The 18,324-nt window shown below is 44.1% G+C and overlaps 3 protein-coding genes across 4 annotated transcripts; 2 read left to right on the top strand and 1 right to left on the bottom strand.

Moving 5' to 3' along the window:
- Positions 1 to 282: 282 nt before the first annotated feature.
- swm (Zinc finger protein swm) lies at positions 283 to 5,165 on the top strand. Its single transcript, XM_030387630.2, has 5 exons — positions 283 to 584; positions 681 to 1,137; positions 1,195 to 3,657; positions 3,901 to 4,029; positions 4,111 to 5,165. Exons 1-5 carry the CDS (start codon positions 526 to 528, stop codon positions 4,348 to 4,350), a joined length of 3,348 nt encoding a protein of 1,115 aa, XP_030243490.1. The 5' UTR covers positions 283 to 525; the 3' UTR covers positions 4,351 to 5,165.
- Positions 5,166 to 5,518: 353 nt separating this feature from the next.
- Top3alpha (topoisomerase 3-alpha) lies at positions 5,519 to 9,829 on the top strand. Of its 2 annotated transcripts, none has more exons than XM_030387628.2 (5): positions 5,519 to 5,793; positions 5,849 to 6,482; positions 6,601 to 7,062; positions 7,136 to 9,613; positions 9,677 to 9,829. In XM_030387628.2, the coding sequence occupies exons 1-5, from the start codon at positions 5,641 to 5,643 to the stop codon at positions 9,802 to 9,804; spliced, it is 3,855 nt and encodes a 1,284-aa protein (XP_030243488.1). In that variant the 5' UTR covers positions 5,519 to 5,640; the 3' UTR covers positions 9,805 to 9,829. The 2 variants fall into 2 exon arrangements, with proteins under 2 accessions (XP_030243488.1, XP_030243489.1); XM_030387629.2 differs by lacking the exon at positions 5,519 to 5,793 and having other exon boundaries at positions 6,014 to 6,154; positions 6,219 to 6,482.
- Positions 9,830 to 11,297: 1,468 nt separating this feature from the next.
- On the bottom strand, positions 11,298 to 17,842 carry cyst (rho guanine nucleotide exchange factor 18 cysts). Its single transcript, XM_089257600.1, has 2 exons — positions 16,677 to 17,842; positions 11,298 to 16,085 (listed from the first exon to the last, which is right to left on the bottom strand). Exons 1-2 carry the CDS (start codon positions 17,488 to 17,490, stop codon positions 12,718 to 12,720), a joined length of 4,182 nt encoding a protein of 1,393 aa, XP_089113726.1. The 5' UTR covers positions 17,491 to 17,842; the 3' UTR covers positions 11,298 to 12,717.
- Positions 17,843 to 18,324: the final 482 nt, after the last annotated feature.

Below are 18,324 nucleotides of genomic sequence, written 5' to 3' on the forward strand. Positions count from 1 at the left end.
AAGCCAGCTGTCAGACAAAAAAGAAGAAAACTTACATCAATATTGTGTAAAGCAAAAATAAAATAAAAAACAAACAAAAATTCGCACAGCCTGCTGTGTGAATGAAGTCCACCAGTACTGCCCTTATGGCAAAACTACAATAGTAATAAACCAGTAATAATAATAATAACAGCAATAGGATACAGCGTGTGTAATAAACTTTAAAATTCGAAGTATTGCGAGTACTTTACTTAAAGTATACAAATGTAAATAACATGTGTTAATATTTTTGTGTATTTGCAGCATTCTAGCTAATATTGAACATATATATACATTTATACATATATATACGTATAGCGTATAGTGCAGTTGGTACAAAGCGCACCCTTCAGTGAGTGTGAGAGAGACAAAGTGAGCAGAGTGTGGCAAAGGTCATATTAAAAATAAGTACATTTCGGCCCCCCAAAACGACAACAAAAAGGAAAGCTACAACGCAAAGCAACGTATAAATCAGAGCGCATACAACATTTGGGGCCATTCAATAAAATGATATTGGAAAACTCGGATAAGCTCAAGGATTGGCTGAGCGTTGTGCTCGAGCCACTGTAAGTAATCGAATCGGTCGCACTATCGAATGAGTTTCGATTAAAGAGTTACATTAAATGTTTCTTTGTTTTTACTATATATTTGCATTTGTTTAGCTGTGATGCTGACTCCTCGGCTTTGGCGCGCTATGTAATTGCGTTGCTGAAAAAAGACAAATCGGATAAAGATCTCAAACGCATCATGATCGAGCAATTGGATGTGTTTCTTTCAGAGGAGACGACACGATTCGTCGATCGTCTATTTGATGCGATTGCCAGCGAAGAGTATTTATCAATGCCCACTCCAATGCCCGTAACAACAGCTAACATTGCTGAACTGGAGCTCGAACCTGATTTAGATGGTGTAGCTGACATTGAGGCTGTTGTTAACTTATCACCGCCGACGCCGCCATCAACAACCGCGTCAAAAGACATTGTGATAAAAGCCGATAGCAATCAAGAGCACTTAAGAAGCGATAATTGCAGCAGAGAAATCGCCATCGACGCGTCCAGTGCACCAATGCCAACAGATGCCAATACCACGGGTACACACAGCACCAAGATAACCTTCGATGTAGGTATAGAAAATTGTAAACCATCAATGATTCTAATGGGTTCATTTTGATTGCAGCACAAAACCAAAGACTCGCACAGCCAGCAGCAACAGCTAATGCATCATCATCACAGCAGCACTAGTGGAGGTGGCTCAGTAAACGCATCAGGCTTTGTGCGTAGCGCTAGTCCGCCTCTGCGTAGCAGCGGCCCAGCTGGTGCCTATGCCGCTGATAAAGAGAATCAGCCTCGTGATAGTCGCCGAAGACGCGCTTCTTTGCGCTCTCGATCTCGCTCCCGTTCCCGTTCCAATGAACGTTCGTTTAGGCGATCACGGTCACGAGATCGTCGCATCAATGAGCGCGAGAAGAGCCAGCGTCAGTTCCGTAATAAGTCGCCGCCGGGTGGTACGAGTGAACAACGACACAGACGAAGCAACAACAATAACAGCACCAACAGCACGAACAACTTTGACAGGCGACGAATCGGCAACAATAATAGCAGCAACAACAACAGCAGCATGGATGAGCGCACTCAACGGTTCGGCAAGAGTCGCCACTCTCCACGCAGTCGTTCCATTTCACCCGAATCGCGCAATGTACGGCGTGGTGTCAACATCAACAGCAACAACGTTAACAACAGCGCAAACAGCATGGAAGCAGCGGCTTGCTCCACTGCTGCCGTGGTAGCCCCTGCTGTGCCTATGCCGTTGCCCGTTTCGCATCCTGTTGCTGCAATGGGGCGTCAACGCTGTCGCGACTTCGATGAGAAGGGATACTGTGTGCGCGGCGAAACCTGCCCCTGGGATCATGGAATTAATCCTGTGGTATTTGAAGGTATAAACAATTCAGCATTGATGATGTCCATGCGCGAGTACAATCCCGATGCACCTGAGATTTGGGCACGTGGCGGCCCTGCTGGAGTTCCCGGCGTGCCTCAGCCTGGCGGTGGTCCACCGCAGGCACTACCCGTGCCGCCGCAGGGTGGCCCATCGAACATTAATCCATTCAGTGGAAATGTGCGTTCCTGTGCGCCGCACGGTGTGCCCAATCCTGCTGATTATGCGCGCCAGCCAGGGCAGCCGCCGCAAGTACCTGCACCGCCGCCGATGATGTCGTTCCCTTTTAATCCGACAGCCGTGACAACGCCGTTGCAACGCCAACTAATACCCATACCAGTAATGGATGGAGGCGTTGGAGGCGGGGTAGGCGGCGGCGGGGGTGGTGGGCTGGCTGCTGACATGGGAAAACGGCGTTTCGAGCTGGAGGATAGTGTGGCCATAGCCGATGTGCCCAGTAAAATGCGCAAGCTGCCAATTAATAGTCGCCTAGGACCTCGCGTCAATCCCAATATGCAACAGCACAATAGTTCCCTGGAGCTGCGGAAAGTGCCGCGTGGACTGAACACCATAGCGCATCTGAACAATCATTTCGCCAAGTTTGGCAAAATTGTTAATATCCAAGTGTCATACGAAGGCGATCCGGAGGCGGCAATCGTCACATTCTCGACGCATGCGGAGGCAAATGTTGCTTATCGCAGCACGGAGGCAGTGCTCAATAATCGCTTCATCAAGGTTTTCTGGCACAACGACAACAGCAATAGCAGTAGCATTAATAACAACAATAGCAATAACATCATCAATGATTCGGGCAACCCGAATGTGAATCGCAAGAGTCAATATCATTTGCATAACGTGCCTGCAATGCCGACGCCTAATGCAGACAGCGCCAAGATAACCAACACGAGCAACAACAACAGTCAACCCAACCAGTCCACACCCCTTGTAGACACAAATAATGCATTGGCAGCTCCAACTACGGAGCAGGGACTGGCAATCACCGCAGCACCCGCCTCCATGCGTCTGAAGCTCAATGCGAACGCGACAGCGGCTAATGCGTCAGCGACTGGTGGAGCAAGAGCCCTAACGCCAGCAGTGAATGCTGCGAGCATACGAAAAAAGCAGGAGGAGCAACAAAAGGCAATGCACCAGCTAGCGAATGGGCTGCGCAAGCGTAAGCAGGAGCTCCTCCAGAGCTATGTGAAGCAGATGAAGACAGCACTAGAACTGGTTGAGCGTATGGATCAGCAAGATGCGCAGCGTGCTCCGACGCTGGAAACGATCAAAGTTCTGCAGGCAACGATTGATAAGCTGCGCAAAGATGTGCATGCTGATCAGGATCAGCTCCAGGCTCAAATCCAGCAACAGCATCAACAACAGCAGCAAACGCTTCCCGTGAAGAAAACCAAAGAGCAACAGAAAAAAGAACTGCTTGATATGGAGCTTGAGCTAATTGCCCAGCAACAGGAGGGCAACGATACAACGGCTATACAGAAGCGTCTCGAAGAGCTGCAGCGCACGCTCTCTGCATCAACTGGAGGTGGCTCCTTGTCTGGCGGTGGTGGTGCCAAGCTGCCCGGTGGCGGTGCACGTAAACGTGCCACATATCCCGAGGGGCCGACCCGTGTCGACCGACGACCAAAAGCAATTGTAGTCACTGGCTTCGCCGCTGAGGAAGCTGATTTTGTGCTGGGTCACTTCAAGGTGAGTGCTGCAACCAAAAAAAAATCACTAGGCTATCATACGAGATTTAATAAATTGAAGTGCAGTTTATATACATATACATACTATAAGGTCAATCGCTTATTTACGACTTATTTATTAAATTCACTCATGAACTTGAGAAGTTCACAGAGTTTACATCAGCCAAGTAGCATTGAATGACTAATAAATATATTATGACATTCACTAGTTCACTTTACTGATCATACCAACGTTATTTCTTAGCATTTCGGCGAGATATCTAAGCACGATGTGGACCGTGAGATACCCCAATTAATAATCTCGTACGCCACACGTCTGAATGCTGAGCAAGCAGTGCTCCGTGGCAAAATATACAAAGATAAGCGCCTGCAGGTGAGTCTCAACTAACGGTCAACATTGATTATTAGTTTCACATCACAATTATATCTTATCGTTACCAATTCCAATGCGCAGATATCATGGGCGCCAGTGGTGTCAACTCCCGCCGTTGTACCCATGGGTGCACCGGCTGACAAATCACCGGGAGCGTTAATTTCTTCAACAACTGGTGATAAGCTGGATAATCCGAAGCAATTGTTGCATTCATCGGTCAGCGAGAGCGAATCTCTGCTGGGCAGCGATACTCTGCCAGAGCTGCGGCTCGAAGATGAAGAGGAGGATGAGGAGTCTGAGGATCGTTCCTGGCGTCGTTGATTAATCGCCATGTACTGCTCTTAGTGTCTGTCTAGCGGCTCTACGTGGCTCCTGATCGTTAAGAAAACATTAATTTTGTTTCTATTTGTTGTTATTCTATATGCAAAACATGCAAGTACCCATAAACTTATATATGTATATTTATATAAATAACTATATGTATGTAGATGCATGCAGGGTAAACATCGTTAATTGTGTAAAAAAAAAAGTATAAGAAAAAAACAAAACATGCTAATAATATAATGTACAATATTCTAAACTAAAAGGCAAGCTGCCACACACACCAATCCACACAAGCAAGCGACATTTGGAACTGTTCGTGGCTCTATGTGCTAATCCTAGAACTAAATAATCTATAAACGTCTTAAATTAAATTATAAAACGCTCTTAACATTACTAATATCTACGGAATATATAAGTTAATATGTATATGTAAATTGCATTCGATCAAAGGGTGCAATTAGCTAAGCGCCTCTTTATAGTCCACAATTAACAAGAGCCGTATAACAACAACAACAAAAAATAGAAGAGAAACGAAAAAAACTATGCAATACAAATGCATTGATTGAGCATCTTTATATATAAATATAAATATATAATAGGTACTACTTTGTATTTACATACTTTTTCCTGCTATCCTTACTTTCATTTAAAAAAAAAAAAAAAAAGAAAAAAATTGCAAAAAATTACTAAACAAAAAAATGGTAAAAGCAAATCAAAGTTAAGAAACAACATAAAAAATAGAAGTGAATACAAAGTTTTAGAGAGAGTATAATAAATAGTTTCGTATTTGCTATTAATTTCACATAAAACAATCTCTGTGTTTTATTTCATTTAATAGGGGGAAAAAAATAGGGAACAAAATTTTTTAATAATAATTAGTGGTCTCGTTTAGACAAATTTCTATCATGCCTTTTGATGTGCCTGTGAAACACAGCTAGAATCAAATTCGAAAAGTTATGACACACAGCGATTAACGATAACTATCGTAAAGATATACGATTACTACACTATCCACTGTCTGGTTAGAGACAGTGGTCAGTGGTGCTACAATACTAAATATACGAACAGTGATACGAATCAATAGCTGAAATCCAGAAATATAAGCATAAGATGTATATCGATATTTTTTCACTGTTGCGACTCATTTTTTACAACTATTAAATCCAGTCATCCTGTTTAGTGACGAGCAATTACTACTGCAAAAATTATGCTTTGATTGAAATTGTTGCACATCTCTAATTAAAATAAGGCGGGATTTCATGGATTTCCTGCTAAATTAGTTTTCAAATGCTTGTCAATGCATTAAAATGTTTACATTTAGTAAAAAATGCACGTTCCTATAGTAAGCAACCGAAGGATATGAAGTTTTTAAATGTGGCGGAAAAGAATGATGCGGCCAAAACAATTGCGGGCCTACTTTCAAATGGCGCTGCGCAGCGGGTGAGCCTCGAATCTATGTTGTTAATTAGTTGTGGACTTATAAATTACAATACAGCGCGAAGGCTATTCGGTGTACAATAAGGTGTACGATTTTGAGGCTCCAGTACGCGGCCGGAATGCCAAAATGGTTATGACTTCCGTTTCGGGACATCTGATGGAACTTGAGTTTCTTCAATCGTATCGAAATTGGCGAAATGTCGATCCACGCTCACTTTTTGATGCACCCATACGTAAGACCGTCAGCGAAAACTTTCTACCCATTAAGCGAACGTTGGAACGTGAGGTGCGTAGTTGTCAGGGGTTGATAATCTGGACGGATTGCGATCGCGAAGGCGAAAACATTGGCTATGAAATCATTGAAGTATGTCGCGCCATCAAACCCAATTTGACCGTTCACCGTGCCAGTTTCTCAGAGATTACCTCAGTTGCAGTCCGTCGCGCTTTGCAGCAACTGGGTCTGCCAGACAAACGACAGAGCGATGCCGTGGATGTGCGCACCGAGCTTGATTTGCGAACTGGCGCAGCCATTACACGTTTCCAAACAATGCGACTACAGCGTTTATTCCCTGCCAATATTGCAGACAAGCTCATTTCGTATGGCAGCTGCCAAATACCCACATTGGGCTTCGTAGCAGAGCGCTACAAGGAAATTGAAGCCTTTGTCTCCGAGCCCTTCTGGAAAATAAGGGGTAGTTATTCATGCAATTGTTCCAATTAAACTATCTGACAAAGGAGTTTGTTGGAATTATCTGTTAAAGTAAATTTCCTGTTTTTATTAATAATATTTCATATCGTTGTCCATTTCAGTGCTGCACTCCATTGAAGATCTCACAGTGGAGTTCAATTGGGCACGCAATCGTTTGTTTGACAAAGAGGCATGTGAGAACTATTTAGTACTCTGCCTGGCAGAGCCAGAGCCGCGAGCCACTGTTGAAAGCGTTGTAGTGAAGCCGAAACATAAGTGGCGACCCACGCCTTTGGATACTGTGGAAATGGAAAAGATGGGCTCTCGCAAACTGAAGCTATCTGCCAAGGAAACGATGACCATAGCCGAAAAACTCTATAGCAAGGGTTTTATAAGTTACCCACGTACCGAGACTAACCAATTCTCTAAGGAATTTGAATTGGCACCCCTTGTGGAACAGCAAACGGGACACGAGGCGTGGGGTGCATTCGCTCAACGTGTCCTCGAGTGGGGACCTAGTCCAAGGAACGGAAACAAATCCGATCAAGCGCATCCTCCTATCCACCCCACTAAGCTTGTCTCAAGTAAGCTGAATGTGCCTCGATAAATTAATTGACTAACTGAAAACTTGGCCTATTACAACTTTGAATTTTTCAGATCTGCAGGGTAACGAGGCGCGCGTATATGAGCTGGTCGTGCGACATTTTCTTGCATGCATCAGCAAAGATGCAGTTGGCTCGGAGACAATTGTCAGCATTGATATAGCCGGGGAGAAGTTTAGCGCCAATGGGTTGGTTATACACGAAAGGAACTATTTGGACGTTTATGTGTATGATAAGTGGAGTGCGAAGCAGATTCACAACTATCAGCAGGGTCAACGGTTTGAGCCGACGGAGATTATGCTGCATGAGGGAGCAACTACTGCGCCTCCGCTGCTTACAGAAGCTGATTTGATCGCGTTGATGGAGAAGCACGGAATCGGCACTGATGCAACACATGCTGAGCACATCAACACGATCAAGGAACGTGGTTATATAGGCGTGGTGGAGAAAGGAGCTCTAGTGCCAGGTGTTATTGGCATGGGCTTGTACGAGGGCTATGATGCCATGGAGTTGACTTTGGCGAAGCCGCTGCTGCGAGCTGAATTCGAAGCTGATCTGAAACGCATTTGCCTTGGTGAAAAGGACCCAAAGCAGGTGCTGCGCGAGCAAATAGCTAAATATAAAACAGCTTACCAGCAGATTATGGACAAGATCACAGCCATGGATGACAAAATAGCGCAGAGGATTAACGAAACGCCAACGGTCGCCGCCGTGAACCCGTCAAGTGGTTTGGTGCAAGAGCTCTTCCAGTGCCCTAAATGCGAGCAAGCACCGCTTGCCTTAAAACCCAAAAAGAATCAGACAAGCTTTTTCATTGGTTGTCTTAATTTCCCGGACTGCAAAAATGTCATTTGGCTACCGGAGGAGTGCAAGGAGTTAACCGTGCTGGAGGAATGCTGCGCCACCTGTGGCGATGGTTATAAAATGCTAAAATTTAAGCTAAGCACCGCCTACTATCGCGGTTTATTCAATACACCCCACGGATGGTACAAGAATTGCTTACGCTGTGATGAATTGTTTAGAAACACCTTCAACATCAATATAGACCAGGTAAAGCGCGTGGGCGGAATAGTGGGACAGGCGGGAAGCTCAGGACCAGGACCAGGGCCGGGAGGTGGTGGTGGCGGTGGAGGGAAAACCTGCGGTGGACCCGGTCGCAGTTTAGGTACACATCCGGTAAGTGGCAATTCATCGGGCTCAGCAAGTAATAGAGGCTTACAAAAGCCAGCGAAGCCAAAGCGGAACACCAAAACAACAACTAGAGGATCATCAGATATCAATAAGGCGAATGTTGCAGCACCAACAACAGCATCAGGTGGCATAAGAAGCTTCTTCACTCACACCAATAGTCGGGACGTTGCAAGTCTAGATGGTTTCTTTGACAGTGACAACGATGGATTCGATGAGCAGCTGCTGGCAGCTGCAGCTGTAGCAGAATCAGAATCCGCGGTAGCTTCTCAGCTGGATGAGGATATTGCGGCAGCATTTGCTGCTGATGATGATGCGGACTTTGAGTCGTTGCTGGCTGAAAGCAACAACAGCAACAGCAGAAATGATAACACATTGGCAGTTAATTTAGATAGTAGCCTGACGCAATGGATGCGTAAGGCTTACGAGGCCGAGGAGGCGCCCATGCTGTGGGGCAGGCAGGCACGCGCTGCAGCCGAAGCGCAGCCAACAGTGAAGCGAGCGCGAATAAATGAAGCTTCTGCCGCTGGAGCTCCAGCTGCGGTGCTTTGCACTGGCTGCCATCAGCCTGCTCGCCAGCTTACTGTGCTGCGCGATGGGCCCAACAAGGGCCGGCATTACTACAAATGCCCCAAGCCAAATGAGTGTAAATTCTTTCAGTGGGCCGAGCAGCAGCCAACAGCAGCAGTTACCGTCACAAGCACCGACAATCGGGGCAAGGGAGCTGGGCAAGAAACCAATAGCTCATCCAGTTGGAGCACATCAGCAGTTGACAAGGAGGAAAGGCGCGATTCCCAAGAAAATCTCTCATGGGGCACAAAGGGAGCAACGAACCGGAACTCTCAAAATTCCAATGATTCGAGTTGGGGTAGTTCTGGGACCCTGGAGCAAGGCAGAACCAGATCGCCGACAATCTTTAGATGGGGCACGGAAAATGCTGCCCAAGCAGCATCAACAAATGGCAACAGCAGATCTAGCTGGGGCACAAATCCAGCTACGCAGCAAAGGACAAGCGTCCAGCTAACTAATGCGCGCAGCTCTTCAGGTTGGAGTAGAGACAGCAGGGATTGGAATCGTGGCAACAGCAGCAACCAAACCACCTCCACATTTAATCACAGTAACAACAGCTACCAGAGCTCACACATCCGGTCGAATTCCAGTAGCACTGTGACCATAAATCAACGACTCGCTACCGATGGCAGCACTAAATGCAATTGCGACAAGCCCGCTAGCAGTCTGATCGTCCGCAAGGATGGACCCAATAAGGGACGACCCTTTTTTGCATGCGCGAATCGCGAAAAGTCCTGCGGTTTTTTTCAATGGGGCGATTCGAATGAGCAGGCAGGTGAGTACGATATCAATTAATGTAATGCATTTTTAATCGATAAATATTTTCCTTTCCAAGCAGCTAGCTCATCAAAATCTGGTGCAGGAGCAGTGGCCTCAACTGGGAATCGGACGCGTCGGTGCGGTCTATGTCGCGAGGAAGGACACACCCGCCAAAAGTGTCCTCGTAAACAGGATTTTGACTATTGAAACAACGGCTTCCTCATTTAGCATTAAGTTCGATTTTGAAACATTTATTGGAGCGATCAACATATTGTATATATAGCTATACACAGCGAAACAAAAAACATTCTGTATATATGCGATATATATTTAACGTAGATCCATCCATACATATATGTATACATACACAATTATATATTAAAAACATATCCGAACTTCACTTGTTATACTATACCTCGAACGTCTTTGGAGGTGGAGTTTTAGAGATTTTGCATTCATTTTGTTTTATGTATGTATATTTTACACAATTTTGATTTAAGTTGCATTTTAACCAAACTGTCACATATAATTAAAATTAATAGCAATTATTATGGAAATGAAAAAAAAAAAAAAAATTGAACAGTCAGTGATGTGTTTAAGCTTCGAGATTCCAGCTGCTTTAGCCGCAGTCAGAGAGATTAAGTTTCGATACCTAAAGATGGCGAAGTCTCAAATATTCAAGATTATTTCCTATTGTATATATTGTTGAATAGAATTTGTTAAGGGAGAACATATGTACATATAAGTGGATTATAAGTTTTACAGTAAACAAATAGTGAGATATTCTAAATGTATCTTTGCTAAATTTACATATATTTTGTAAAATCTCAAAAATACCTTTGATACAATGGATTTTTTTTTAAACAGCATTATATGTATATTTATGTAAAATAAAGTTAAAATGAATAGAAAATAATGTTGGGAAGAATATTGACCTAACAAATGTTAAGAACCAAACTTAATAAAAGTCTAAAATTTGTTTTGGTTAAGTGACTTTTTATTTTGGTTATTTTTTTATAAGTCAAATTTTAATAGAGCTCCCACTTTTTTCAGCTTTTTGGAATTTACAAATTCGTATTATATATAAACAAAAATATAAATTTTTTAAATAATACAGAAATATAAATTTTTTAAACAATACAGAAATTGCTGAAATAAATAATAGAAGACCTTTAGTGTCTGATACGATTTAGTAAATGCTAATCCGTAAATAGCTTTCTTCAAGTACAGTTATTTAAAGGCTTTGTATATGTATTTATAAATAGATTTTGTATACATGTATAATCTGTATATGAGCATACATTTTTGTAACCATACATTGTTTTTTACATAAATATTTGTTTTAGTTATCGATATCGCTTTCTAATATCTAGGGTTTCTTTTTGTGTAACAGTTTAATACACATTGAAGTTGGATTTGGAGTAGAATAAAAGTAAAAACACACCATAGATTTGTGAAGAATGCAAAAGTCTAAGTACATTGAGAGAATAAATAGTTAGCTGTAAGAGCTAAGATAATTAATTTGAATTACTTGCGTGACTATTCAGATATTGATGTAGTCTAAAGAAGTAAGAACGTTGGAGTCGAGCGTTACCGACTGCGGAATACTCATTCACATCCCTTCAGCAATTTAGTAGCAAAGTTTAGTTCTAATACTGTAGAAAGTTCAGTTTTTCCCGATTTGCCACACCCCTACTGGCCAGTTCTTAGAACGAGCTAACGGTACCTTAACTGCAAAATTTGAATTTTTACGCTAAACAATTGTGAAAATTACAGGGTGTTTTTCGATATGCCACGCCCCTAAAGAGACGCAAAGATGATTTTTTGGGTCATCGATAGAGGAGGTTACTAGTAACTTAACTATCAAATTTTGAAGCTTCTAGGTATAATACTTGAGAAGATAAAAACTTTTCCGGTTTGCCACCCCCCTGTAGGCGGACAAATACCCACTAAAACATGTTGGTCTTGGGTGGTCAGCCCGAGTATAAATACCAAATTTGAGGTCTCTAACATCAATATTGTCCAAAATATATCAGAATTTAAGAAATCATATCTTCAGGTTCGATTTGCCACACCCCTAATGGGCGTAGACATTTTTCATGAATCTTTATAGAATCGTAATATTATCTTACGTGCAAAATTTCAGCGTTCTTCAATAACGCCAAAATAAAATTGCGTTCATACGGACAAGACGGACATTGCACGAAACCAATATACTATCTCACTTTCGTGAATGAGTATAAATATATTTAACAGTTTTAAGCGATTTCGAGCACATTCAAAAAAAGAACTGTTTTACAAGCTGTGTTACGACACGCTCAAAATTTTTATAAATTAAACTTTTAAGTACAAAGTTGTATACACTCTAAAGTCCAGACATATTTTTCTATGTATAATACATTATATTTATAAAAAACTGTGATACTTTTTGAGATTTCTTTAACTTTAAACTGAACAATTAAGTACACATAGATTATATATATATATATATAGATTATATATATATATAATCTATATATATATATATATATTGATAAACACAGACTTGGGATTACTTAAGTTAATGGACGAGCACTCAAACGAGTAGACTGCGTTTTTGAGATGCTTGGTTAATGGTATAATTCGCCACACTTTAATTAGTTAGCTAAGGAAAATGTTTTTGAATATGAAATGGAAACATATTTAAGTATTTGAGAGATATGTTTTAGTTCTCAGTTTGACATAATCTTTCATTGTGTTTTTATTTGGAATCTATCGTTTGTGAACTCTTTCCTTCCAAACATTTTTACTAGTTCTTCAATTTCTGTACTAAATATTTACTTTTCACCTCAAATACTTTTTAATTTTCTTCAGCATATATCTTTTCAAAAGGAACAACGGAATAATACACATTAAATCATCTTATTATTATGTGTCATTTAATATGTCATAGCATATCATTAATTAAACATTAAATGTTGTGAAAAACGAAATCAATTGAATTTAAGAGAATACGTGATGCAAATGTTAATTGAATTTATCTTCTAGCTAGGCAAATTATACCACACCTTTCAGCTATTATTGGAATGTGGGGTTTGTATGCTTAAATTTTTAGATTTCTACCTCTGGCGTGAATTTGCGTCAGAAGTAGATCTCCTCCTCCTCGGGCTTGGCGCGTGGCGCCTGTCCCGTACTGCCCAGAGGAGTACTCACACGTGCGGCTGCATTCACATTCACATTCATATTCACATTTGCATTGTTGCGGCTGCTCGTGGGTGTTTGCACCAGTCGCTGTTGCTGCTGATGCGCCGCTGCTGCGGCTGCTGCGGCTCCTCCATATCCGGCGTAATGTCCTGTAGCATTTTGCGTTAAGTTAGTGACCGACGTTGCGCCGACCTGCTGTATGATGGCTGGTGAGCTTCCGGTGCGCGAATGCTGCGGCGTAGGCGTGGCCATTTGCCGTTGCTTGTCGGCCAGCTTCAGTGGAAACATTTGCTGCACTCCGGCGGAAGAAGGCGTAGACCCATTGTTGGAGCTGTTATTAAAGCTTGCTGACTTGTCGACCCGCGTGCCGGAGGACAGCGATGATAGCTTCATGGGCAGTTTCTGTTTCACGAGCGTCGCATTCGCTTTCGGCGCATTATTCGCGCTAAGCAAATGCACAGGCGGGGTCTTGCAACTGGATCCGCTGTTTAGCCATTTCTCCTTGCGTCTATCGATGGTGGAGGCGGCTGTCGTTGTTGGTGTTGTTGCCGTGGGCGTGTCCAGCTCATGTGCTTCCTCCGGCAATGCGACAGGCGCAAGGGCTGGCGCAAGCGTTGGTAGCGGAGTACTGGGCGATAGCAAGAGGCCTTGACTAGACAACAACTCCATTTTCCGATAGAGCTGCTCTCGCTGCTGGCGTATGTCCTCCTGTTCGGCCTTAATTTGCTGCTGCAGCTGCAGCTGCTGTGCCCGCATTTCGACCAGCTCGTCCATTTGCTGTTGTTTTTGCCGCAGCCAAGCGGTCTTCTCCTCCTGCAGCTTATCCTGCAAGTTGCGCAGCTCCTCTAGCTGATCCTTGTGCGTGTAGGCAGAGCTTCCGCCAGCTGCTGAACCACTGGCACCGCCTGCGCTGGAGCCTCCGCCTACACTGCTGCTCCTCGGCGATTCGCGATACAGCGCCAGTTGCAGCTGCAGGCTCTGTATGCAAGTCATTTGCTGCGAGATGATGCAGAGCAGCGTGTGCAAATGATGCGACACCTGGAGCACCGCATAATTGTGTTCCTTGCTACTGGAGGGCAGCGTGCTGGCGTGAAGTTGGAGCTGCGTTGGCGCTGCAGCCATCTCAACTGGAGCTTGGGTCTTCAGCTCACGTTTCTCCTCCAGCTCTTGCAGCCGCGGCGTCAGCTTGACCTCCCGTCCCATGTTCAGCTTGCCCCTTTTCTCGTCGAAGCCCGCAAAGGTTTCCGCACGCTTCGGCAATGTGGGCGACGCATAGAGAGCACTTTGTTTCTCACCCACGCTACTGACGGTACGAGAGACAGGTAGCCCAGTTGCAGCGCTATAAATGCTTGCCGCCAGCTGGCTAATGTCCTGCACAGTGTTGAGGACGCGTCGCCAGAGCTCCGCTGTGTCGCAGTCTGTGGAAACCAACTCCTTATAGGAACCAAAGGCAGCCAAGAAATTGGCCGCGCTGCCATTCGTATTAGCCGCATTGAGATCTTCGCCGAAGGGTTGTTGCTGCTTGAGCAGATTGAACTGTAGCATCAGTTTCTCCTCCAGCAGTAACGCCTGTTCAATATCCTTCTGGCGCATCTTCTCAATGATCTCGCGCTTGTTGACACCAATGCGGAGCTTCTCTTCAGCCGTCAGCGCTTCAGCTTCGATGATATCCGTGGCAGGGCAGTCGAGCACTGCCTGCCTGATGCTCTGTATCCAGGTTTGTTTGTCCTTTGGCGTTTGCACTTTGAGCTCGTACATTTCAGGAAAATCGGGATTTGAGCTGATTATATAGATTCCACGCGATTCGGTCCCCGCTTTCTCGCGTATCAGCAGCTTCTGCAACGGAACCACGCCCGCCTTGTGCTCGGGCGTAAAGAACGCATACTTATTATGCGCCGAGTTCTCGACAAGAAAGCAGAGACAGTCGGTCAGCACCACGATCAAAACCAACTGCGTCTTAGCTCGACCCTGCATCAGCGTAGCCAACCCGTCGAACTTTAGACGTCGCCTTGACTCCACTCCCAACTCGGTCTTGCGGAAGGGTTTATTCTTATAGATAGCAAAGGATTTCGCATCGACGCGGGCATAGATCTCCAACTGCCGTTCACGCAGTTCCTTCTCCGCCACACAGGCATCGACGTCAACCAGAAGAGATTTGACCAAGTTCAGCGCATGCTGCAGCTTATCCGTCTCCAACTTATTATCTCGTGCGCTTTTCAGCAAAGGCTCAATCAGTAGCGGATACTTTGTCAAGCGCTGAGTGACAAACAATATGCACTCTGGTATGCCCTTCTTTTTGAGCAGGGGATTCTGCAGGCAGTGCTTATACCACTCAGCAAAGCTCGGCTCAGCGAGGCATTGTTTGAACTGCTCCAAAGCACTGCGATGGTTCGCACAGAATTCGCCATAGGCCAAGCGCAGGCACTGCGCCTGCTCCAGTGAGAAGAACTCGAGCAGGATGTCCGCAATGCTATCCACAACGAGATGTTCGCGTTGCTTCTGCCGCAGCTGGCGCAGGAAGCAGGTATGCAGCTCTGTCAGCTGCTGAAGCCGAGGAAACATGCTGTGCGTATTCAGCGCTGGGAAATGCCGCTCCATACTTTCCACGAAGACTTTGCGCATTACAATTAACGTTTGGCAGTGGTGCTTCTCGGTCATGATGAACTCGTAAATGTGCTCCTGCCGCTTGATCTGGAGTTCCTTAAGCGTTTTCAGCTGCTCTTTGGGTACATTCGGCGTCCAGGAGTCGGGCTCTTGTAGTACAATGCCCAGTATTGGATCAGCTCCCAAGTCCTGCGCCTCGATTGGTGGCTCATTAAGAAACTGCAGCTCGGCAGCACGTATAAGTGGCTGTTGATCCTCTTGCTCCTGCATTTGATGATGCTGGTGGTAATGCTGCTGGTGCAAGCTCTCAGAGCCATCACAATAGTCTTGGCCTGCTGACAGTTTCTTACGTTCCAGGTGCGACTCCATATCGCTTAGCTGAACGCCGCCCACCAGCGACTTCGTCTTGGTCTTTGGTTTTTTTTTGCGAAAGAATAGGGAGCCACGCTTTGGGCGTTTCTCTACATGATCATAAACCTCGATCTTGGTATGTGAACGCAACAAGGACTGATTCTCATCCTCGCTATCCGTGAGGTGCCGCGAGATTGCTTTGATATCCTCCTTGGCTATGATCGACGAGGTTGAGATGCTCTTCTGCAACGGTATTCGGCTAATAATCTCCGTGGCTAGACTTCTCTTAGCCGCAATACGCTCGAAATCTCGCGCCAGCTCCGCCTCGTTCAGCGAGTGAGTTGAAATTCCTGCGTGTGAAAAGTTGGAGCATGTGAATAAATTTACGAAAATGCTAAACGAAAATCGAGTGAATTAAATGCGACTGACTCTTGGACTCCGGTACTAGGCACTGATAACGAGCAATGTGAGGCTTTTGTGGAATGTCTTATCGTAATCGAAACTAAACACTCCTTAGAACTAGACGCATTGGCTATATTGGCGCGTAAGAAACGTTTGTGACGCAAGACTTGTGAATTACTTAATATATAATTGACAATTATTGCCTCATTAGTTTATTCAATTATTTCGATCCTTTTGTATTTAACACCAGAAAATGGGTCAAATTACCTAAAAAAAGAACTCAGCAGGATAAAAGTCATCTACCTCTAGCAATGATTTAATACAGATTATTCGACTAAACAGATTCTTTAGACTCATTTTTGAATAATATCCATATTTGTAGTTTTCAATTTGTCTTAACATATTCAAAGTACGCATGCGATTCTTATCAATGCTCAAGATGTTTGAACTATTCAAACCATATCCTCTACTTGTATCATTCATTTGCCTACATAGCCAGTCCGATACAGTAGTATTACATAGAGTAGGCATGCTCTTACCACCTGTGCTGTTCCTAGCAGAGCGCCTTCGCTGCTCGGTAACGCGTATGGTTTCCTGCTCCTCGCTGTCCAAACTGGACAGGCTTACACTCTTGTTGGTACAATCACCCGTCGCATTGGCATCATCCACAGCCGTCCAGGATTTCCGTCGGTCTGTGTGCAGGAGAAGGCATTGTTGTGGCGCTGCCGACCACATGATGCCCATGTTGTTGATGCCACCGGTGCCGTTGGCGTTGGCACTGCCTCCCATATTGCTGAGATCGGGCAGCGAGGCGCTCAGTATCGCCGCACTGAGAAGGCCATAGTTGTTGGTCAGTCCATCCTGCTGATTGTGGCTGGAGTTCTTCATCTGCTGCACTGTTTCTCGTATATTTTGCAACTGGCTTAATGTGTCCTCGAAGATGTTGTTGTACTTGGAGGCCGATGCCGGACTATGAGGTGTGACATTAATTGTGGGTATCATGTTGTTGTTGTTGCCGTGTTGTGCTATATTGTTAGTGCTGTTGTTGTTATTTCCAGGGAGTACCACAGCTGGGACAGGTGCGTTAATAACAGGTATGCAATAATTCTGACTTTCCACTGTAACACGAGGGGCACAATGCAAGATTTTCGAAGATGGCGCAGCGGGAGCATCTGACACGTCTCCCACTCCGTTGGTGTTGCTGTTGCAATTGCAGTTTAGAAAATCGGTGACCACATCATTATCACTATCGTTGTCGTCGGCATTGTTGCTGCTACTGCTGGCGGCGACGGCGGGGGAAGCGACAGTGGCAGCGGCGTTGGCGGCAACTGCAGCATTCTGTTTACTTTCCATACTATGATGTTTAGCCTAGGTTTTGGTATTTTCTTTATTTAACTTTTTGGTATTTTCCTGACTGCTTTAATTGTTTGGCTGATTGTAGAAAAAGAAAGTTTAGTATGCAACACCTACGCACGCACACAATCACAAAACCCGCTCATACACGAAGCACAATCAATGCTTGTAGTTTTTGTATTTTGATTTATTACTATTGATTTTCTCACGCGCACATCCACGAACACATCGACTCATTCGCCTTGTTGCGCGGTCTAATTGTTGCGCCTTTGTCAAGCAAGGACGAGCACAACTTCAGCAGCGTCGTAGCGCCGTCCTTGTACATACATATGTATGTATGTACAAATACAGAAAACAAGTGAAACAATCAACAGCCACAACAACCAAACAACAAAGCAGTAGTGCACAATAGGTTGAGCGAAACGGTATTTCGAACGGAAAACTATTGAGTCGTGCTTGGTGCTTTATATATTTAAACGCAAAAAAGATTAAATCCAGTTTAGTTTCGAACAGTTTTACACCATTTGAGACACATATTTTCGCTGTTATAGTCGCTTGGAACAAATTCACTCAAACGACTCAGGTTACTAAACCAAGCGAACTTGTGTAAAATGGTTTGCTCATCTAGTTCGTTTTTCTGCTTCTGACTTAACAGAATTGTAGACTGTTATTGGAGATGTATCATTAAATTGAATGTAGTTGTATTTATAATTTACCAATACTAATTATATATACATATATTTTTAAATCATTAACGATTGTCATAATATATCTCAATAAAATAGGTATATATTTACTTAGGTTCTTTAGATATAGATTTTGAATGGTACAGCT

This window comes from Drosophila navojoa, chromosome 3 (assembly GCF_054131105.1).
Source record: "Drosophila navojoa isolate 15081-1374.11 chromosome 3, UAZ_NAV_1.0, whole genome shotgun sequence".
In the NCBI taxonomy this organism is placed as follows: Eukaryota; Metazoa; Arthropoda; class Insecta; order Diptera; family Drosophilidae; genus Drosophila; species Drosophila navojoa.

Coding starts and splice junctions, on each gene's coding strand:
- swm (XM_030387630.2), top strand. CDS start 526: ATGATATTGGAAAACTCGGATAAGCTCAAGGATTGGCTGAGCGTTGTG. Junction 1,138..1,194: donor GCACCAAGATAACCTTCGAT/GTAGGTATAGAA, acceptor TTTTGATTGCAG/CACAAAACCAAAGACTCGCA. Junction 4,030..4,110: donor ACAAAGATAAGCGCCTGCAG/GTGAGTCTCAAC, acceptor TCCAATGCGCAG/ATATCATGGGCGCCAGTGGT.
- Top3alpha (XM_030387628.2), top strand. CDS start 5,641: ATGCTTGTCAATGCATTAAAATGTTTACATTTAGTAAAAAATGCACGT. Junction 6,483..6,600: donor GCCCTTCTGGAAAATAAGGG/GTAGTTATTCAT, acceptor TGTCCATTTCAG/TGCTGCACTCCATTGAAGAT. Junction 9,614..9,676: donor CGATTCGAATGAGCAGGCAG/GTGAGTACGATA, acceptor CTTTCCAAGCAG/CTAGCTCATCAAAATCTGGT.
- cyst (XM_089257600.1), bottom strand. CDS start 17,490: ATGGAAAGTAAACAGAATGCTGCAGTTGCCGCCAACGCCGCTGCCACT. Junction 16,086..16,676: donor TGCTAGGAACAGCACAGGTG/GTAAGAGCATGC, acceptor TTTCACACGCAG/GAATTTCAACTCACTCGCTG.